Source organism: Dermacentor variabilis, chromosome 11 (assembly GCF_050947875.1).
Source record: "Dermacentor variabilis isolate Ectoservices chromosome 11, ASM5094787v1, whole genome shotgun sequence".
NCBI lineage: Eukaryota > Metazoa > Arthropoda > Arachnida > Ixodida > Ixodidae > Dermacentor > Dermacentor variabilis.
Genome location: NC_134578.1, coordinates 29,714,555 through 29,737,406, shown reverse-complemented (window position 1 = coordinate 29,737,406; position 22,852 = coordinate 29,714,555). Strand labels below are relative to the sequence as shown.

Sequence of the window (22,852 nt, the reverse complement as noted above, 5' to 3'; positions counted from 1 at the left end):
TGGCTTTAAGCCTATTTTCAGGAAGAAATAGTGGTGATGTGAAAATTTTATTCCCTGGGGGAACAGTATAATTTATGCTCACTTTGCGTTTCTCGCAGGAGCTCAAGTGGAAGAAGGAAATCTTGCGTCAAGATCGATCGGTGCCCTCCAAGGTGCCCGCCAAACTCGATCTTTCAAACCTGCGTATCGACCTGTGCGCCAAAGTGCGGGAAACCTAGGCCAAATAACTGTGTCACCCTCTGTCAAAGGGGTGGCTGCGTCTGTAACCAGGGTTACGCCGAGGTAGAGCAGGACGGACAGACAATATGCGTGCCGGAACAAGAATGTGCGAGGTACGGTACGATGCCGACGCCGTTCCAACCTACAGGGCCTGGAAGTGTGGGCGACAGCGGTGGTTCCTTTGGCACATCATACCGTCCGGGTGGTGACACGGCACCACAAATTCCAGCGCCCATACCTGGTGCTGGAGTTCCCCCACGTGGAGCTGAAGGAATTTTCCCACAGGGTGGGCCGACGTATGGTTCCACCGGATATAGCCCGGGAGGGATTTCTATGTACCCACAGGGAACACCCCCGCAAGGTACTACGGCAAACAAGCCTGGTGGAGTGGTAACGTTCCCACAAACCGTGCCTTCAATGGGTGCAACGCAAGATCAGCCGTCCGGTAGTGTAACATACCAAGGTGGTTCAATCTCACCGATTAACACTGAGTATTTACCAATCGGTACTGCAGGAACAATATTATATCCCCCGATCAGCGTGGAAACTCGACCAGTTGCTTTGCCAGGCTCAAATTCGGGTTACCAAACAGGTAGCCCTTGCTTTAGCCAAGGTTCGCCATGTAATCAATTCTCCACAATTGGCGTCGGAGGATGCCGGCAGTGCCAGTGAGTTGCAGCGCTTAGAGTTGTGTTTCAACTTTCTACGATATTTGCTTTTAACCCGTTCTGGTATAAAGACATATAAAATAAACACAGGCCGTGGTCCACTTTTAAGATGCGTGGAACATTCCCTCGGGGCGGTGGCAACACCTATGTTTGAACCTCCACATGCGAAATTAAAGAAAAGGACTGCTATGTTTGATCGACATTTCGCAACGTACATCAAGCTCTCTACCATAAGCCAGAGCGTAGCAAGTGTTTTAATTTTCAGTTTTTTTTATTTCTGTTTGTCTGTTCCTAAAAAGTGATTATGGAGATTACTGATGCACGAAGGTGTTCGGAACTTGATGAAGGGTGATAATGCTGAAAAACTAAGCAAATTATTGTCGTGTACAACCAACGTTAACGCATTTAAGGGCCTTTGGTTTTACTGTTATTTGTGTAGTGTTGTTTTTTGTTTGTTCTCGAGCGGTACTGAAAGCCATCTTTGTTCGAATAAAACGCTGCGTCTCATTGCGCACCTGTTTGCGTCGAGTGTGTTGCTTTCTTCACCACCGTGCTCTCATTAGCGTGTTTGGAACTTTATGATGTGCAACGAGTGAGCAAGTGGCCCTTAGAAGACCAGAACGGCCCACAACGTATATTTCGGTAATTTTAATGACCAAGGAGAGGAGCTACGCAAAACATTATTGGTTCTCTGCAGGTAACAAATGTGGGAGCAAGGCGTAAACTTGAAAGAACCGTTGCTGCCTCTATTCTGATCGGCCCAACATACGACGACATTAACTCGAACATATCATCTATAGTCCTCATGTATGGCGTAGGCGGTGGGGACAAGTGTTTGAAACAGGAAAAAAAAAACATTGATATGTGCCTGTCGAGAAGCAAGAGCAAAGTCTTTCATGAAAAATGTCGCTACGAACCAAACTGGCTCTTCTGAGATCTGTCAGTCGTTTGGTGAACGCTGAATTTCCTCATGCGTATCTACAATTAAGTAGTATTGTTCTTTTCCGGCCTATTATTTCTAAAATACAAGTTCGTTGCAACAACAATCAAGAGAACCGATAAAGTAAGATATAGCGCACCGGGATTCCCTACGGGTAATTATAATTTAATTCGAGGTTAGGCAATGATTTCGCGCTTAGTAAGTGCATCCTTGAGGTTGCCTGCTGTCCTCAGGGACAGTTGCTTACTACTGGCACAAATGGACTTCGAATTTCTTCACCTCTTTATAAAGCGCGGAAGAGAACCACAGTGCCCGGAGATGCATTATATTTTAGCAATACCAAAGCCCACCTTCAATTCGACTTTGTAGAGTCATGAGAAGTTGGGACCATTATGCTGCCAGTGTGCGCTATGAGTGCCAACCACACCGACCACCTCAATTCGAAAAGATTGGAGGTGGGAGAAAAAGAGGGGGCAGCTTAGGGCACCAACGCCAAGGACAGAAATGACATTTTGCCAGTGCCTTCTTGCACGGCTGCCAACACGATACGTCCTGCGTTCGACAAAAAGTTCGTGACAAATAGCGGCAAACGCAATGTTTTTTTTTTCATTGCGATAGAAATTGTATGAGAATTCCAGGCGTATATCGGCCATCGTCGCCGTCGGTTTCGCCGTTAAGTTGCTACGCGGCGTATGCAGTGCGTGCAACTGAATGCGAGGAGGAGTGAGCGGAGGATGGTGACTCGATCTCGCGTGCACAAGGGAGAAAGGCGGACACTAAGCGAGCTGTCTTTCACCATGCGCAAGCCGAAGGGAGGTTGTACTCTTGTGTCGGTTGCTTATGGAGCGGCAGAGTGCGGCACTGTCTTCAAAGCGATGTGCAATAGGGACATATGTACCGAGGGCCTATAGCTTCGTGTGCGTGCTGTTCACGCCGCTTAGTTCGGGGTAAAGGGAGAGGCAGCGCAAAGGCCACGTCGCTCGATGCTGCTGCCGCGGTTCCTCACGCCAGTGTTTTGAAGCGAGCGTCCACGTTCATCGAATTAGGTGTGTTCATCTTTCCCCGTGCGCGCGTGACACCATGCTCGCTAATTTAGTTAGTAAGTGAATGTTTACATGTTTACACGGTCGATAAAATTACTATTCTTAATTTGCCGTCGTAATCGATGATTCAGCTGTCGGGCGAAACTGCGACCTTTGGTTGAAATCACAACGCTTCATAAGATTCGTTTAGGGAATTTAGGTCAGCGCAGAATTAAACAAGAAGCACATTATTGCATGATAGACATCGGCCGCACTGAGTGTTTACAGTTCAACGGTGCGTACCCAGGTGCGTGGAAACGCGAGGCAGTCCAAGCCAGATATGTCTCTGCAGCAGATATCGGTGGTCGCGCCTCGCTTCGACGCTTAAATTCTGTCCCGCAGATTCAGCGCATGCGTAAGCGCGCGTGTGGCTCAGCTTAAAGCCTGCAGCTCTCAAATTTACGCTTGCGACGCAGCTTTCTCGCACTGGTGAGCGCACGTGCGGTTTGGACATTACGTGCACCTTTTCGACGAATGCAAACCATTGAGAAAATCCCATGTTGCACAGTTTTGCTGGAATAAATTTTGTAGTTTTCCAATGCCCATGTCTCTGGATCTTTGCTCGCGAATGTACACTTTCCATTTGCTCGCGTGCAGTAAAGAAAGTACCGGAGCAGGAGAGACCACCAGTAGGTTTGCTCTAGAGTGCCTTAATTGCTGACGGTGTAATGTGGAAGTCATTTGCCTCGATTTCTTTGTGGGAACCAAAGACGAGGAAAATGCACGATCCTCCTCTTCAGTACCCTGTGGTGAGCACGCAAAGAGTGATGGAAAAAGTTACTTATTTATTTCTTTGTCTATTTATTGGGACTCATTCTAATGTACCCTATGTATTATAAGTGTGATAGTTTGGCGTGGTCCAGCATCAACACAAGACGTACATGGTTGTAAGCGAGAGCTCAAATGTTCCGTCAATCTGATAATACAAGAAAAATTGAAACTCTTGGTCCTTGCGTGCAGTCCGCTGCGTAGTGTGCCGTCTTACCAGTGAAAAGTATATACTGATGCACAAAATAAAACACCGCATTGCAATCACGCGCCATTAGGCAGGCACTCTCTCTTACATGCGGGCGTTTCCGAGCTCGAGGATAACTTTGTTGATTGAGTATATACTATTGCGCAAACATCGAGGTACCTACCTCGACCTTTCCCTCTGTGCCTTAGAAAGGTATTCTCAAAAGGTGGTAAATATCGGTACGTTGTTTACAGAATATTCGACATCAATTCAGAGGAAAGTGATAAAAACTAACCTCTTAACAAGGCAAGCTATGCTCATGCTGTGTATTTTTTTAGTGTATTTACTCTCGAACATCTTAAAACTGGTGCTAGTCGTACGCAAAGACTGCCAGCATCACCACTCACAATCTCGCCGCTGCATGAGGGATGCTCAAGTAGCACCTGTAAAGTGGCCTTCCGATCACGTGAGTCAATTATAAACGCTAGAAAGTGGCGCCAACTCCAACCAAGGCCAAGAATGTATAAAATAACATATACACCCAAAATCTCTACCTTTTGAATGAAGTCGCTTGCCACTTGCGGGATGACACTGATATGGACATGGGGTCGTACGCTTCAGTAGAAACATACTTGCAGCTGTGCTCTCCTTCAAGTTTCATCTTACCCTTCTTAACCCGCCGTGGTTGCTCAGTGGCTATGGTGTTGGGCTGCTGAGCACGAGGTCGCGGGATCGAATCCCGGCCACGGCGGCCGCATTTCGATGGGGGCGAAATGCGAAAACACCGGTGTGCTTAGATTTAGGTGCACGTTAAAGAACCCCAGGTGGTCAAAATTTCCGGAGTCCTCCACTACGGCGTGCCTCATAATCAGAAAGTGGTTTTGGCACGTAAAACCCCAAATATTATTATTATCTTACCCTTCTTACCCAGCATTTACGACGACTCCGTGCCTAGCCTAAAATTAATGATATAAAATGGCACTTCCATGATTGCTTAACGTATACTTCAAGTTCTCACACCACGAAGGAGCATCGCTAAAGAACAATATTTTTGTGACATGAACTACGATCTTTACCAAGTGTAGCATTCACGCAGGTATTAGGCCGGTTAGTTCCGATTGAAGGAAATGTTTTTCTCACAGCGAATGTTACATTTTATGGAGTGGGAGAAGAACATCAATGGTACAGCGGTGAAACCAAAGATGGGGTCCTCAAATTTTACCGCAATTGGCTATGCCAAATGCCAACTAATAGCTGATGCTCAAACTACCCTTCTGGTCAAAGCCAGTGGCGTTCCTGAATAAGGGATTTTGGAAAATGTGGTTTTGTTGGATTTTATCGAAAAATAAGAGACGTAGGCCAGAAGCATTAAGGCTCTGGCAACAATTACTCATACGCTAGCGCTTGCAAGCCCTGACAGGCAAACAAAAAATCGCTTCTGCCGCTCTGATCTTCTTGAAGCACTGCTTTTCAACGTAAATGTGAACTCAGTTGATGCACTGTGCGCTGTCAAACCAGACAGCGGACAATGCGATTATGCTTTTTCGAGCATGTGTCAAGCTTAAGAATAATTCCGAAGAATGCCATTTTATTCCGACGAAAGTTTTGAACTCTGCTTTAAATAACGATAAACAAACTTTTAGTGCACATTAACGTTCCATGAGCACGTCTTCTGTAGCCTAGCTCTGAAAGGTAAGGCAGAACTGACTTCTTTGATGGCGTGTGCAGGTCTCAATTTTTTTCATTTCATAGAAAGCCTCTTAAATACCATCATTCATGCTGCGTACTCACTTCCCAACGGCTTTGACGCTTTTACTAACCATACCTTTACAACTTATTTGGCTTGAAAGGACACTAACCAAGACATATCAGTTTAACGTGATGAAATATTTTTGGAAATCCGTAAGTTTGTCAAGTTCGTGATAAGAGGCTTAATACTAGAAGATAAAGTCACTGTCTTAGTTCCGTCCTGAAATTTTCGCCGATATTGCAACGCCGGCACATCAGTGTGACGTCCCGGATGTGAAAAGATTTCGTCGTGTTTCACTTGCATCGGCTCAATAAAACTCGAGGAAAGATTTCACGTTTTTTTTTTGCTTTGGCTTTTGCAGGACACGCGTCGTCATTGTCATGTTGCGCCTAAACCGAAGTCCGATAACATTACTGTCGAGCGCCGTAACGCTGTAGGTGCTAGGAAAAGCACGAGAGGTCTGAGCAGAGAAGAATGGTGGCTTGTATGGTGGCTTGGTTGAGCAGAGAAGAATGAGAAGCGGCGGCGTCTTCTCGAGCGCGCAAGGGAGGTGGGAGGATACGGTGCGTGCAAGGTTGGGGGAGAGATGCAAGAGCAGGGTGGGGGGCGCGTCTCTGCTTCTACGCTTGGTGCGTGTGAGCGAGGCCACGCGTGTCCCATCTTGAAAGTAATATGCAATGGGACGAACGCTGACATACCTGAGGGCTGCATAAGCGCTCTCTTCTCGCAAGCCAGGTTACACCTGGAGCGAGAGGCAGCGCGAAAAAAAAAATTCGCTCGCCTCTGCTGCCGGTGTTCATCATGGTCGTGTTCTGACAGCGTGTGTATGCGGTCGTTGAGTGAGATGCGTTTATGCTTACTTGTGCGCGCGTTACACCGTGCATGTTAATTTAGTTAGTAAGCGAATGTTTAGAGCAGTTTATACAGTAGTTAATGCTACGAACACTGCCGAGTACAGCTGTCTAATAATTTGCCAAAGCGTGTCGTTTCACTGAAATTAGGAGACTTGGATATAATGACGGATTCTGGGTTTTAAACACTTATAAATGTTTCGCCATTGATTATGCAGAATAATTTAATGAGCAAATAAGAAGTAAAGAAAGCCTTGGGAGTTATGAAAAGGGGGAAGGCAGCTGGGGAGGATCAGGTAACAGCAGATTTGTTGAAGGATGGTTGGCTGATTGTTCTAGAGAAACTCGCCACCCTGTATACGCAATGCCTCATGACCTCGAGCGTTCCGGAACCTTGGGAGAACGCTAACATAATCCTAATACAAAAGAAAGGGGACGCCAAAGACATGAAAAATTATGGACCGATCAGCTTACTGTCCGTTGCCTACAAAGTATTTACTAGGGTAATCGCAAATAGGATCAGGAACACTCTAGACTTCTGTCAACCAAAGGACCAGGCAGGATTCCGTAAAGGCTACTCAACAATAGACCATATTCACACTATCAATCAGGTGATAGAGAACTGTGAGGAATATAAGCAACCCTTACATATAGCTTTCATTGATTATGAGAAAGCATTTGATTCTGTCAAAATCTCAGCAATCATGGAGGCATTACGGAATCAGTCTGTAGACGAGCCGTATGTGAAAATACTGAAAGATATCCATAGCGGCTTCACCACCACCGTAGTCCTCCATAAGGAAAGCAACGAAATCCCAATAAAGAAAGGCGTCAGGCAGGGAGATACGATCTCTCCAATGCTATTCACCGCGTGTTTACAGGAGGTATTCAGAGACATGGACTGGGAAGAATTGGGGATAAAAGTTAATGGAGAATACCTTACTAACTTGCGATTCGCTGATGATATTGCCTTGCTTAGTAACTCAGGGGACCGATTGCAATGCATGCTCACTGACCTGGAGAGGCAAAGCAGAAGAAAGAATGGGTCTAAAAATTAATCTGCAGAAAACTAAAGTAATGTTTAACAGCCTCGGAAGAGAACAGCAATTTACAACAGGTAGCGAGGCACTGGAAGTGGAAAGGGAATACATCTATTTAGGGAAGGTAGTTACGGCGGATCCGGATCATGACACGGAAATAATCAGAATAAGAATGGGCTGCAGTGCATTTGGCAGGCATTTTCAGATCATGAACAGCAGGTTGCTATTATCCCTCAAGAGAAAAGTGTATAATAGCTGTGTCTTACCAGTACTCACCTATGGGGCAGAAACCTGGAGGCTTACGAAAAGGGTTATACTTAAATTGAGGACGACGCGACGAGCGATGGAAAGAAGAATGATGGGTGTAACGTTAAGCGATAAGAAAAGAGCAGATTGGGTGAGGGAACAAACGCGCGCTAATGACACCTTAGTTGAAATCAAGAGAAAGAAATGGGCATGGGCAGGACATGTAATGAGGAGGGAAGATAACCGATGGTCAATTAAGGGTTACGGAATGGATCCCAAGGGAAGGGAAGCGTAGCAGTTTGCAAGGACGACATGGCCACAATTAGTACATGACCGGGGTTGTTGGATCAGTATGGGAGAGGCCTTTGCCCTGCAGTGGGCGTAACCAGGCTTATGATGGTGATGATGAGGATGATTTTCTTAAGGTAAGATGCTGGTGATTATTGTGACGTCAAGCACAATAGCGCCTCTTCCTTCTCCATACAGCGTACGAAAATATCTCTTTGGGTCATTAAGTTCGAATATGTGTATACTGCGACTACGGATCCTAGATAGCGCAGTGTGAGGGCCACGGAAGAGACAACGCTGTGTATGAGCCAGATATTCTAAAGAAATGTATTAGAATTTGATCGGAGCAGTTGTATGGTGAAATGGTGGCACTAGTGTACGTGTGCATTGACTCCCATACCACAATGAAAGGGCAGTCATTGTAGAACAACACTTTGAAGCAGCCCACAGGCATTGGTGCGCAAATAGTTGTTGAGCTAATTATAAGCGCATGCTGAAGTCCTTGAATATAAGCTGGCACAATAGTCAGTAACGATGACCCAGGCGCTGGCTGGCTGCTTTAAGATGTAACTGAATGCTTCACGCAGTGCAGCCAGCTCTATTGAAGTGATGGAGGTCCTAAGGCTAAGTATACATATAGAGTTGCAGGTCATGTAATGCTACAGTATCCCCGTGGCTTAACACATATATTAACTCGGGGCTGCAGAGTCTTTGTTTTACTGTCATGAAATATTGGAAAAACTAAATGCAATTATACAGAGAAGTTCGGACTCAAGTGTACTGAGCTTTCGCCGGTATTGCTAAAATGTGTTTGTTTCATTTTATACACATTTTAGCGATTAATATGCAATCAGCGCATTGACTAAACGTCATATTTTTTAGCATCAGATACAGATGTAGAATTACGTTGCCAACTTCGTCCCATGGTGAGAAGGAACTGGGTTCCGGCAATGAATTATTATTCACCGCCGCATTCCTCGCTGATGCTTTCTTCCAGTAAAAAAGATGGATCTTTGCGACAAGAAATTAAATAAAAACAATTGCATGTTCTCAATTCTCAAATGCATACTCTTAATTCTGAGTGTGAATCACAATTCACAGAAAGGACAATGAGTCACTGAGCGGGCAAAGCACGAGTTCCGGTTTCGTTATAATTGATTATGTTACGATTCCCACTTTCACGAGTTTCGTAAATGCTTGCTGGCATTTTAGCGGTGAAGAGCAATGTAAGAATACGTACGGTCGAGCTAGTAGAGATTGGCAAGGTACGACGAACAGGAATGACGTACTGTCTAGCATTGTATTTCATTTGAAGAACAGAACCAATTATTTACTCTTTCCATAACTGGCATTGTTTCTAGCCATAATAAAATGAAGTGCACGATCCACCTAGCCAATGCCTTAGTGTAAAAGCTTGGTTTGGTAGCAGTCTCGTACACTGGGACAAATCACTAAACAATATAGCTACTTCTTTTTCTCAATTCCTTTTCTCACCAGGTAAACTGTGCTTAGGCATAGGAAAGTGAACCTACTTCTTTGGTGGCAAAGAGCCCCTAATCATTCACTTCAATACTGCTGAGTTTAACAGGCTATAGAGGCCTGTAGCAGCCTCACCACCACCACCACTATCATACCACCACAACACCCATGTGTTACTCCGCGGAAAATAACACTACCACTTATAGTTAGTAGAAGTGAGCTGTCGTCTACAGTAAGGTAATCTTGGGTCATCCTCTGCCATCTTTTAGTCAGTGTACTGGCTATATGTGCACGTGCTCTAATATAATAGCACGAAGCTTCCTGGCTTATTGTGGGAGAAAAGCCATTCAGCGAACAAAGTGACGTAGCTAGACAGAATGGCAGTGCAGGGGGGCACTCCTTTTGTAACTGTCATGATGACATCTCCAAAATAGACAATCCAACGCCACAGTATGGCTGCTAGTAACTTTTTTAACTATGCTTGAACCATCAGAAGAGCAAGCATTGAAATGCTCGATGAAGCAAGCATGAAGTCTAAATCGATGTAGTGACCAGACCCCCAAGAGAATACGCTGGCTGTCAAAAAATGGCACTCGAGTCAAATAATGCTCATCTCGGAAGAACAATGCTTATCACGATACGCAGAACACATGCGCTGTACTTGCAGCTGCATTGTTTTTAACGGTGAGAGCACGCAGAAAGCTCAAAATTTTTCAGTGAATCAAGAGAAACAGAATGAAGCCCATAGCAATAATTGTATCCGTCATTTTTTGTGCAGTGGCAAGTGGACAGGAATCTAGTAAGTATTTTTTATAACCGTTCCACATATGTAGACTATTTCACAAAAAAATAGCAAGAGTGTTTTCTCCATTTGTATTATGACAGCTATTTTATTACAAGGTGTTCATGGAATTGCAGAAGCATATTATGCAAGCCTAATGCGACCATTGCTTCATTCAGAAGACATTTGCTGGCCTTGACTACAGGGACCACTACTTCCTAATTATTGTAACCAAATCGAAAATCTGGGGACCTGATAATGTAAGAGTTCGATTGCCATTGAGGCGAATATTATGCACACTTCGTTCATTCACATTTAAAGAATGACGCTAACAGCTTGATATGGGACAGCAAAGAACACGAAAACAAAGGAACACGAAGAAAGTTCAAGCAGAATACATGCAGGTAAATTGAGTTGCAATTCGCGCTTGCGCTTGCAATTTCTTTCGTGTTATTTCTTTTTGTCTCGTTTGCTTTCCTTCAACGCACTGTTAGTGTCATTTCCCAAAAGCCCATTCCTACTGTTTTGGTTTTCACCCTTCGACAGTCGCGTGAGGGACTTCTCGCCAATATTGCTCGATTAAAACAAAAAAAATGCAATTGAGTGAAAGTAGTCGTTGCATTATACTGGCCTAGCACTCTCAGCACTGGAGGTTCCCCTAGGAAATATCTTTCTACATGGAACGAATAACATAGTATCAGTTACATTTACTAACATATATTTGGTTGCCGCATTTCTACGGCTGAATAACATTAACCCGGTAAGCGCAAATTTTGTTGTATAAGTCAATAAAATAAAAGCTGTCGCTAATCGAAGATAAATGAGATAACTCCTTGCTAGGAAAATTCTAGTGGGTGTGTTTTATTTTATTTATAGAAAAGAATCTTCACGTTGTCTTACGTGGCGACTGCCATATTTCTTGGTATTTTGTCGGCACAACGCAGATCGGCCGGGCTCCGGGACACACTGCCTGGACTTTATGAAAATGCAGAAAATGCATTTGAAAAGAAGGTGCACACTCTTAGGATACTACGCTATAAGATTACATTGACGAGCAATCAAGAAAAGAGAACACTCACCCGCTCGTTATTAGCACATTATCCCCTTTGTCAGTGTGTATTTCAACTGCTACAGCTTAAGTATGAAATACGTGCCTCTTGAGAACTGTTACCTGAATAAACCTGGCGAAAGCTTGCTGCATGCAGTGTCATTTCCCATTGCACAAATGAACGAGCGGCTAGTCATGCTGAGTAGGCCTCACGATCATTTCTGTTTCACATCTGTTTATGAAGCACTGGCCGAAAATTGGCACGTCTACATTGCTATCTTCAAATTAAAAACCTGTATGAGCTAGCCTGCCTTTCTTCGCGCAAATGTGTCTGTGCATGCTAGATTCTTTCTTGGCTAATGTGGCAGACTTCGGTTTATGAGGCAGTGAAAAAAGCTGGTAGCACCAGCAAAGGCCTCAGTGGGCGCGTCATCTCACAGTTTGGCAGTGTTCAATGGGTTCATTTGCCACTAGTGGCGCTGTTCGCAAAAACGACGGTAGTGATTGATAGCGATGTGCATAGAGTTGCTGTTTTTGATGCAGAGCCATTATAACTTTGTGCTTAGTCCAAAGGACGAACTTCTACGTGGCACAATAGCATTTCCAAACAACCTTGGCGAATACAATGGATTTTTCTGCAGACCTGGATACTACAAGCACAAGAAGGATATACCGCTATTTTGCCAGGCCAGTACGTAAAGTTTTAAGAATGAACAATAGCTTTTATAAGGAGAAGAATCAAATGCAGGGGTCTTCTCAAGCCTGCTGTCAGTCATTTCTTTCGAAAGTGACAACCCTATGCAGCCGTTCATATTACCCACCAATATAGAAAAAAAATCTTGCAGATATTTCAGGCTACTTTGGAGCAATCAAATGGAAAAACTTGCCTGAGAAATTTATCTGACCTTTACTAATTGCTTTCTCCAATTCATTTTGCCTCTCAAATTTGTGCGTATCCCCTCTTTTGACTTCGACTTAATTGAAGTACGTTTCTCTGTTTTTGTCTTCGGATGAAGGTTTGGTCAGGATAGCTTGCATAAGGGTTCATTTGCAGGCTGCTAGATTTGTTTCGCCAGTAGACAGTGCTGTACATTGTCACAGCTTCTAAAGTCCCTTTATTTATGTTAGAGGTTGCGGGTGAACTTTTATTGCGAGAATCAAAAAACCTATCTATGGCGCGAAAATTTTTACGGTGGACATGGGCAGTCTTTGCATTTTACCGATGCCCCAGTGCCGTTACTGCATTATCGTGATCTGATATATTATCATGTGATGATTATCATGATGTCAGCAACTTATAAAAGAAACGAAAACGCAGAATGAAGTTGGGCATGGCTTTGTGCCTGCTCCGAGAGAAGCATGTCACGAGTCCACACTAAATTCTTATAGGTACCTACGTTCGTGTGAGGTTCGTGTCCCCCATGTAACAGCCAATCGGGGAGCCGATGTATGCGGCGTAATGCTGTGTATCCAACTAATGTACTTTTCAGTGATCATTGTACAACGTTTGTCTAACTATGCACCTTCTCCACAATGAAAATCATGCTCTTTACGAACGGAAGCAAGCCAAAACAAATTGTGTTCTGCAGGTTAGAGGGTCACTTGAACATTAACCAACATACAGGTTACAGCTTACGTAGAGGCCATCGGTGGACACAACTAGGCCAGTGATGTATAGATATATGGGCTACGGTACCTCTATTTCGAGTACAGTTCACGTCGCTATTCGTCGGCGCCTGTTATTTCGAAAAAAAAAACACAAACCAAACCCTTATTCTACCCCATTTCGGGCCATCTGCACTGCAAAGATTGCGCACCACTTTAGCTTTGGCACGTTGTTGGCAAAGGTTGATCATGAGGTCGCCATATTTCGTCTCTCATGGGCTGCAATATATATACATACATACAGAAGATGTGGGAATGAGACTACGAACTAAATGGAGCTATATATATATATATATATATATATATATATATATATATATATATATATATATATATATATATATATATATATATGTCTTTTATAGGTCCTTGAGCTCTGCTTGTGATTATAGGCTGTAAATCAGCATATATAGTGCATCTTTTTTTTCAGCGAGAGCCCTCAGGGATACTTCATGTCGATTTTGTGGCGCCTCTCACGTAGACGACTCTTGACGTTTATTGGCATTACTTTCCTCTAAACTAAAATTATTTTTGTTCTTTTTGATCATTTCATCTCAGGCCCTCTGCCTTTAGTCCGCGACTTTCTGGGCCAATGACTTGTGAGCCCACGTCGGCGTCTTTGCCTTCCTTTTCGCTAGCACTTTGTTGTACGGCTGCAGTGCATACCGTTTGAGTGGCGCTTTGCATTTTCACATCACGTGCGTAAGCACTGAGAAAGCGATTGCAGGATACTACGACATCCATTGTAACTTAGCACGCACGCTTTGCCAACTGCGCTCGTCATGCCCCCGCCCCCCTCTCCCAACTGTGCCCTTAACTCAACACCGTTGTTTCTCGCGCAACACGAATAAATGAAAAAAGAGAAGAAAAGAACCGGTACATATTGGGCCCTGTGCCGTAAAACAATTCCAATATGTTTTTTATTCCAATCTCATGACAACTAGCGTGCTATAACCTAAAACTATTCCAAACCTTTTTATTCCAATTCTGCAATCAGCCCTACACGATTGGTCGAACACATTTTTGGACCACCCCCACTTCACCTGTCTGTCACCTGACGTCACGAAAACCGCAATAGCTTCCAGTCTGATATGGCCTGTATACGCTGATTATGAAGGATTAGACCAAGAAAAGAAAAAAAAATAGCTTTTTCCGATTTGACGCCTTTTCTCCATTAGTCCCCCGGCTATTGGTCAAAAGTTTTCGGGCTGCACCCACTTTACCTGCCTGTCACCTGCCTGCGACGTCACAAAACCGCAAGAGCTCACCGCCCGATGCTTGCGTCGGCGGTTACGTAAATGGGACGTCAGGAGATTGCAAAAAAAAAAACACATCGGAATACTTTAACCTCATAGGGCCCCGAATTTAAGTAACCGCCGACGCAAGCATCGGGCGTTGACCTGCAGGGTTGTCTGAAGAGACTAATCAAATGCTCTCTTCATTTATAGTAGATCATTTTTGCTTACCTTAAAAACAAATACCATTGCGTAAAATTAGCGGCTTTATTGATCTAACTGGCTGACAAGAGACGATGAGCGCGCTCAAGTGGAGAGGGATTCGACGGGGCCGAGCCAGTGCCCTGAAAATCGATAACCGGATGTAGAGGGTGATACAGGCGTCTGCGATTGGTCCGCTTCGCCTTAGCTTGCGGTGGTTGGTGGAAAATCGTGGGGGCATGCAACGGAAGTTTAACAATGTTGCTAAAAGGGATCCTTAGCGAAGAAGAGTTGTCAGAGCGAGGTCGTATCGTGCCAAAAGTGCTCGAGAGCGTTACACGGTGACGCAAAAAGTTTTATTGTACGCAAATATACCCATGCTGTCCGCAGGTGTGAGTAGCCAGTGCCTGAGTGATCGGCGGCAGCCATCTTCTTTTTGAAACGGAGCAGCCTGCGGCTATTAAGAAAAATTATTTGTTCAGCATAATAACGCATCTTGAACGCGTACACGTCATTTTTACGCGGTGAGTTTTTGGCAGTTTTGTTACGTCGCGTGACAGGCAGGTGAAATGGGCGCAGCCCAATATCTTTCGACCAATAGCCGAGATCTAATGGCGAAAAGGTGTAGAATCAGAGATAGCAATTTTTTGTCTGTTTGGTCCAATCAAGCATAATCAGTGTGCACATCATGTCAGATGAAGACCTATCGCCGTTTCCGTGACATCGTGTGACAGACAGGCGAAATGGGGGTGGTTCAAAAAAGTATTCGACCATTCGTGGAGCACTGATTGCAGAATTGGAATAGAAAAGTTTGGAATAGCTTTAAGTTACAGCATTCATTGTCCCGTTGTGAACTAGAAAACTTTGAGCCCCGAAACTAACTTTCTTTTATTGTGTGAACCTGTGCTCAGGAATACGAGCACAATGACTTTGGCGAGCACTGTCGGTGATGGTCTTAAATCTTAATGGCGGGTCAGGCACGTTCGGTTTATGTACATAAAGCTTCGCAAATTTCAGAGTAATCGGTCGCGTTGGCGGGTGTTCCGGAGTCCACAACACTAGTCACCTCGTGCATGCAATATTATTACACAAAGTTCCGCGGCAACATAGACAACAGTTGGAATCGGTCGCTCCAATCGAGATTCTCCTTATGCATGGGAGCTGCCTTGCGCCGAGCGATACCTTTAACAGTTGTTAGTAGTTGAATCAGCGGTCACCGAAAAAAAAACCTGCACACAATGTACAGTGCTCAGTGATTGAAACGCGATACCCGGTGAACATGGCGGCCGGTAATTCCTTGTGCCAGCGGAGAGTGCTGGTGAGAGTGAGACGATGAGTTTTGTGTGACATGAAAGCGAGAATACTTCTGGTGCATCCCAATTGCGTATTTGGCATCCTCCGCGTTCACCGGTGGCGCACAAAGCTCCGGCCGCCATGCTTTCTTAGTATTGCGTTTCAATTGCTGAGCAGTGTACACTTGTCAATATAGAGTATGACGACAAGTCAGTGGAGCAGCGTGCATGTTTCCTATATTTTATTCTTGACGAAAACTTTAAAAATTGATTGCATTGGATAGCATACAGCTTAAATAGATTTTGAGGTAAATCTCCAAGAAATCAGAGTAACATTCTTCCTACATTTCTAGTATAATATATAATATTATATTTATATATAATATTTGTATAATACATAATATATAATATAGTATAGTATATAATATTTCTAATTACTTTAGGAACATGATGCAATTGTATGAATGAAATCGCTAAATTTTTCCGGCACGTCCACTTAGAAAACAACACCATTTTTCAGATGAGCAACCTCGCAGGCGTCAGAATAAGTACTCGTTCCTTAGCTCCATGCTGATGCTTTCGTATTATGTCCGGCAGCGTTTATCAACTGCGAAACTGCCTCACTCCCAATGCCAGTCGTTATGAATCCCGTCGGAAATTGTTTACAAATAAATGTACTTTGGCTGGTAGTCTAAAGACAGTCAGACGATACCTATATGGGATTGCGGAGAGTAATTGAAATTTCTGAACATGTACCTATTAGCACGTACTAATTGCAGGAGGCAGCTTATTATGACGAAAGTGGTCAATTAATTATGTTACACAGTCGGTAGCAAAACGTTATGACGCTGAATAAACGCGCGTCCTTCAAATATAACTAACACATTGTCGCTTGTCTGTGAACGCATTGCGAAATGCATGTAGTTGAAAAACAGTGTAAAATGTCATCCTCTAGGCAACGAGAGGGTAATAAGTTTAACCAGGACAGACATCATGTGTAACAAATATCTATTTCTATTAATTCCACCCAGATGGATCTCTTCCGTGCGGTTGTCTTGAAGAGCCAGCGATTGGAAGCCACCGCCAAGAAAAATTTTGCAGACATCATTTGACACCGCTATCTGAACGGAACAAACCGCGCAGCTGTATCTGCAGACCAGGACTTGTCCGCAATTCCTGGGGCGACTGCATCACCATTCAGGAGTGCAAGCGCTGTAAATGCTTCCGGGACAAGGACTTCAACGTGTGCGCTCGTGTTTGCCCAGTGATGTGCAACGAGCCAATACGCGGATCGTGCTCTAAAAAGTGCGTCCTTCGATGCGACTGTCCTCCTGGCTATCTAAGGTGAGCTGCATACCTATGGTATACGTGCATTATATTTGGAACGCTTGCAATACCTCCTTTTGATGCACTTCTACAACGGTGAGTGCAATACTCACCGCTAGGAATAGTATTGCAACAGAAGTGCTCAAACTAACTCCCTCATATAAATCAGGATGCAAAGCGCGCTTCGAACAGTCTGCTACACTAAAGGCGTACAGGACACAATTTCTCCCAAGTTTACCTTGCTTGTGACGCGCCTGAGCGGTCTTAAGTCGTTTTGAACGCTGACATTGATTTTAATCTCAGAGAAACCACAAATGTGTTTTTATTTGGCACAGCATTATGTAGTTTCTGCACATTACTTAATAAGCGCTGCACTTTTAGCAAAAATTTGCCGAGATTGAATTGTACAACTGCCATGTGCTAAGAAAGTACTCTGGCATGCTGGAGTAAAATGCGCTACATTACACCGTTTTACTGCCAGCTGTAAACAACGTAATAAAGTTCTGTCATTAGGCGACTTTAAGACGCACGGAGTTTTAGATCACCTGAATAAAAACCATACATGGAAAGCTTAAAAACACGGGATCTAGAACCTTGCCGAAGGTCACGTGAATAAATTTTACCACTATACTCCGCAACCCCTGACATGCTCCGTCCATTCCAGTTAAGCCTAAACTCGGCGACAGGGACGGCCACGTTATCGCATAACACGGCGTGACGGCGCATTGGCAAAAATATTGCTGTGGTGACTTTAATGCGGGGGTCGAAGAGAAGTACGTACGGCAGTACGGATATTGTAAACACTCGCATGGACCCTTAACTGACCAAGTTATGATTGACAGTTGGGTGAGTAGTGAAAGCTGTCCGCGGAGCCTTGCTGTTTTGATTTGCTTACGCGGTGAATGTAAGCAGCACGCCTGTTTCACTTCCACTAAAGCTTCAGCTGCCCTAGCAAGCCAACCATCCAGCTGGCTTGCTACGCTTTCCTGCTTTTTATACTACGTACTAGTCAGGTTAAAAATTTTTAACCCTACTGGTACGTAGTATAAAAAACCGTGAACCCAATACGGGATGACGATTTTTCTCCCAGTTCGCGTTATTTTTGTGTAAAGTGATGTTCTCGCTTATCAAATGGAGGGCTGTTACATGAAATCTACCACTTCATCATTAAGTATTAAGAGGTCACTTACATGCGAACGGTCGCTGTATTCTTCCTGTCCCCTGGAGAGGAAGTGGTATGCTCCCATGCACATGTCTACAGTTCATGAACGAGTACGAGGTCCTTGCTCTGAGAGAACTCGCAACGACTCTACAAGGTAAAAATCTGAAGATAGCATTGCAAATTTAATCTCAAACTCTGCAAACAACTACATCGATATAATACGTTTATAATGTACCATGGCCTCGGACGCACATTAGTAGCAAAACGGGGCGACCATTTCGCTAGTTGCTACAAAATTATGCCAAAGGAAGAACTGATCTAGATTTACATTGTTCTTATAAATAATACTAATCAGATTATAATACCCAGTGCGAATCAGTATGAATACTTAAGTAGACGACAAACTTTGCAGTCATATTGTGTTACAAGTGGCAGACAAAATTATTGAAAGCACATCCATGAAGGCAGAAGCTGAACAGCTTGACCCAAGAATAAGCAGTAGGCGCTGTCTGAGTCAAGCTACTGGGGCATGTTCTTCCATGATCAGCCTCTTTGATGATCTCTGCAATATAATGGAAATCAGACCGATGTTCACACAAACGTTGAACGGCAAAATTGTTCGCCAGAAACAATTTCAACCCATCCGGGGGTTGGACATGTTATTAGCGAAACTGACCGGGCAGTGCCAGAAAGCACTTACGTAGGAAAAGCTTTGTAAATATAGCCACTGAAACTAAACTGTGGCGGCGCTACTTGGTGACACTGAAAAAAAGAAATACTTTAACCGAGCAGCTTTTCCTTTCTCCCTCAGAGGCGTTTAATAGGTGGTGCCAATCTCAGCGAGTATTCTTTTGAATAAAACCAGAGTTTTTCTTAAACAAGATTACCAAACTGTCTCAGCATTAGCGGATTTCCCCACCTTTCTGACAGGCAAGAGGATCTTTCATTTTGCACAGAATAATATTGTCATATCTTGAAACGCTAGAACTGCATCCACCTTTATTCTAGTACTTCTAAAACGGTTACTTTAGGTACATCGCAATCCAAATGCTCAGCAAAGGGGAGCATTTGTCGATATAGGTACGGCCAAGGACACAGGAAGTACATGTTATACAGAAAATGATTTTTGCTGATACAGGCTACTGAAGAGAACCAATATAAAACGTTGCACTTAAACACAGCAGCTTATTTTTCTCTAACAGCACTTCAAGTTTCTTTCTGTAGAGCTTGCAATTTCTGTCTTGGAACACAACTGATATTCCATTTTCTTGCTTGCAGGGACCCTAAGAAGAAGTATCGGTGCGTCAAGGCAGCGAAGTGTGTTCTCAAATGCCCACAATACTCGAAGTTCGAGTTCTGCGTGTCTACTTGTGCAGCGAAATGCGGCGCACGTCCGCCCAGAATTTGCGTCACACGTTGTCAAAGGGGCGGCTGTGTCTGCGATCAGGGCTACGCCGAGGTTGAGCACAACGGGGAGACTATCTGCGTTCCACAAGGGGAGTGTTCCCGGTACCTGGGACTGGCGGTACCACTCACGCCCAGTGGAGCTGGAAACATAGGTGGGGGGATAAGCTCTGGCGGAACCGCAGTACTTCCGGGTGGCGTTGTGGGAGGCGCAGTGGGTACAGCGTCAACTGCAGCAGGAGGGCTTACAACAGGATCTGTGGGCACTGTAGGTGTACCATCAATTTCCGGTGGCGGTGCGGGAGGCACAGTTGGTACAACCGCAACAGGGGCAGGAGGACATTTACCAGGATCTGTGGTCATTGTAGGTGTACCATCTATTTCGGGTGGCCGTGTGGGAGGCACAGTTGGTACAATTTCAACAGGGGCAGGAAGATTTTCACCAGGATCTGTGGCTACTGGAGGTGTACCATCTATTTCGGGTGGCACTGTGGGAGGCACCCTGGGTACTGTCTCAACAGGAGTGGGATTAATTCATCCAGTATCTGTGGGCTCTGGAGGTGTACCGCTTATCCCGGGTAACGTTATTGGAGGCACAATGGGTGCCGTCTCAACAGGAGCCGGAGTAAATCGACCTGGATCAGTGGACACTGATGGAGCACCTACTACGGGTACTTATGGATTTGGTGCGACCAGTAGTGCTATATACAGTGAAGGAATAGGACCAGATGATTCGATGGAGTCTGGCGAGAGCAGAGTAGGAGGTGGTGCCATAGGGTCTTCGACCATCCATCCTGGTATCGAAGGAACTGGAGCGGCTGGTGTTTCGGTAGGGGAGGAAGGTACCGCACCGCATGTTACTTCAGGAGTTGGTGGTGGGCTAATCGCAGGCAGTACAACACCATCCGTCATCGGAGGGCGTGGTAGACTCGGTGTGGCAGCGGTTACAGGCACCTATGGTCAGAATGGCGGTGAGTTTCCGCATCCAGCCAGTCCTGCAATAAACACAGCTGTCCCGTCATTATCTGGGTCGGCAGGAAGTGCGCCAAATGTTGGCTCAGCAGGCTCAGTGCTTACACCCTCGCACGGTGTTACTGGAGTTGGAATTTTAAGCAGCGGTATAGCCACAACAAGCACACATACAGGTAATCCCGTGCTGCCCACCACGACTGTTACTGGAGTCAGTGCACAGGGTGCTGGCGTGAGCGGTGCGGGAGGGCTTGCCCCGGTCGTTTCCGGACCAAGTATACCGTTTGCGCCAATCACTAATGCCATAGGCGCCACGCCAGGCTTTGCTTCAACAGGCACACTGGGTACACCCTCGCTCGGTATTTCTTCAAGCGGCAGAGTAGGCACTGGTCTGGCAACTACACTAACATCAGTAGCGGTTCCCGCAATATCTGGCGGTGCAACTGGCGGAATGAGCGCCACAGGTAGTGGCCTACCCGCCACAGGAGCGCCTGGCCCACTCTTTGCCGGAACTTCCGTCACTGGTACATCCTCATCTGCTGCCGCAGGAGTCGGTTCTAGTGTTGGAGTACCCAGCAGGGGCACAGAAATAGGTGGCACTGTAGTAGGGTCTGGTGGCAGTAATACCGGTGTAGTAAGTGGAGGTACCACAGTGACTAGTGGAACCGCTGTCGGAACCCACCATGGGGGCAGTGGCTCAACTGTAGATTCAGGTCGGACATCAACCAACAGTGCCGGGAGCATAGCCGGTGCAGTCCTAGGAGCAGCCGCCATTCCCGCGCTGATGGCTGGTGTGGGTGCGGCAGCCGCAGGACTCACAGGGTTGAGTAACACAGGTCACCACGTGGGTACACCTTGCATAGGTCGCAATTCCGCCTGCGTGCACAGAACACATTCGACCACTGGCAGAGTGGGATGTCAAAATTGTTAGCTACCACGTTTATATACAAAAAAACGTCATACATGGATGAAAATATTTGTTGTGCAAAACTTTTCAGACCGAAACAGCGAATACATTATGCGACCGATGGCTGTGACCTTGCTAACCAATCGAACCGCTCCCCCTTCGTAGTAACGATAGCAAACTCTAGTATGTCTAAATTACAGTGAAATAAAGCGATATGAAAACTTTGTGCGCTTCGGTATAGCGAGAATGGTTATGGCGCCTGGGTGCTCTCAGGTATTGTTTTTTGTCAGTGTATTTCTCGTTACTTTACATTGAAAAACAATATTCGAAGCGAAGGTTTCGTCTAATAAACTTACCCGTAGATGACACTATTTGTGTTCGTGCTAATTTGAATTTCTTGTCTATTTTGCTCTCTTCAACACATAAACGTTAGATATACTCACAAGAAGACATCAATATAAGGGGAAATGCAAGCTTTTGGAAGCAAAAGTAGACTGTTTGAAATCATTGCACAATTAGAAACGCATTGCTTTTGCGAAAGTCATCACAATAAGGGGATCACGGCTTTCAATAAAGAAGGAAGGGCAGAAAGCCCCGAGGAAAGTATGAGAGCTTGTTAAAGAGAACGTTCGTGATTTAAAGTGAGCAAAGTGGTTGCGGGGCCGAGTGCGGGAGGCATCCTCGAGGGTGTAAAGCGCAACGACAACAGCGACAAAAAAGTAGACATGAACATGAAGATTCATGTTTAACGCCTTGAAAGAAAGGAAGCAAAACGTGAGCAGAAATAAAAAAGTACGGGGTTCTGCATGCCAAACCATGATCTGATTACGAAGCACGCTGTAATGAGGGCCTCTGAGAATATGCACCACCTGGAGTTCTTTAAGATGCAGCTACAATTAAGTAAACGGATGTTTTCGCATTTTCCCCCGTTGAAAGGCGACCGCTCTGCCCAGAATGCGATCCCACCACCTCACGGTTTGCAGCGGAACACCACAACCACTAAGCAGCCATGCCTATATATATATATATATATATATATATATATATATATATAGACACACAGGAAAGAGACGACGAACCTTCTTCCAAAATGTTCGTCGTCTCTTTTCTGTATATCTTAAGTCGGGTCCTGCATGCTGAACTTTGAAGAAACCCTATATATATATAGATATATACATATACGTAAACCTGGAGCGGATGAAACAGCGGTCCTTACGTCTGTAAAAAAACATCCTTGATAACGTTGCGGTCGCAGGCATAAATGTCAAATAGATATTTGTTGTGTTTTTCATCATGCACTTCTTGAATTGTCTATACAGGGTGTTCTTTTTTTTAGCCGCACCA

General features: G+C 44.9%; 1 protein-coding gene across 2 annotated transcripts; it reads left to right on the top strand.

Annotated features, from left to right (window-relative positions):
• Positions 1-10,062: 10,062 nt before the first annotated feature.
• LOC142564683 (uncharacterized) lies at positions 10,063-21,898 on the top strand. Of its 2 annotated transcripts, XM_075675804.1 has the most exons (4): positions 10,063-10,317; positions 11,914-12,038; positions 16,772-17,084; positions 19,507-21,898. In XM_075675804.1, the coding sequence occupies exons 1-4, from the start codon at positions 10,124-10,126 to the stop codon at positions 21,530-21,532; spliced, it is 2,658 nt and encodes an 885-aa protein (XP_075531919.1). In that variant the 5' UTR covers positions 10,063-10,123; the 3' UTR covers positions 21,533-21,898. The 2 variants fall into 2 exon arrangements, with proteins under 2 accessions (XP_075531919.1, XP_075531920.1); XM_075675805.1 differs by lacking the exon at positions 11,914-12,038 and having other exon boundaries at positions 10,069-10,317.
• The last annotated feature ends 954 nt before the right edge of the window (positions 21,899-22,852 follow it).

What these genes read in the sequence shown, in the direction of transcription:
- LOC142564683 (XM_075675804.1), top strand. Translation starts at nt 10,124, where the DNA reads ATGCTCATCTCGGAAGAACAATGCTTATCACGATACGCAGAACACATG. An exon ending in GGCAAGTGGACAGGAATCTA is followed by an intron (nt 10,318 to 11,913) that starts GTAAGTATTTTT and finishes CTTTGTGCTTAG; the next exon opens with TCCAAAGGACGAACTTCTAC. An exon ending in ACCGCTATTTTGCCAGGCCA is followed by an intron (nt 12,039 to 16,771) that starts GTACGTAAAGTT and finishes AATTCCACCCAG; the next exon opens with ATGGATCTCTTCCGTGCGGT.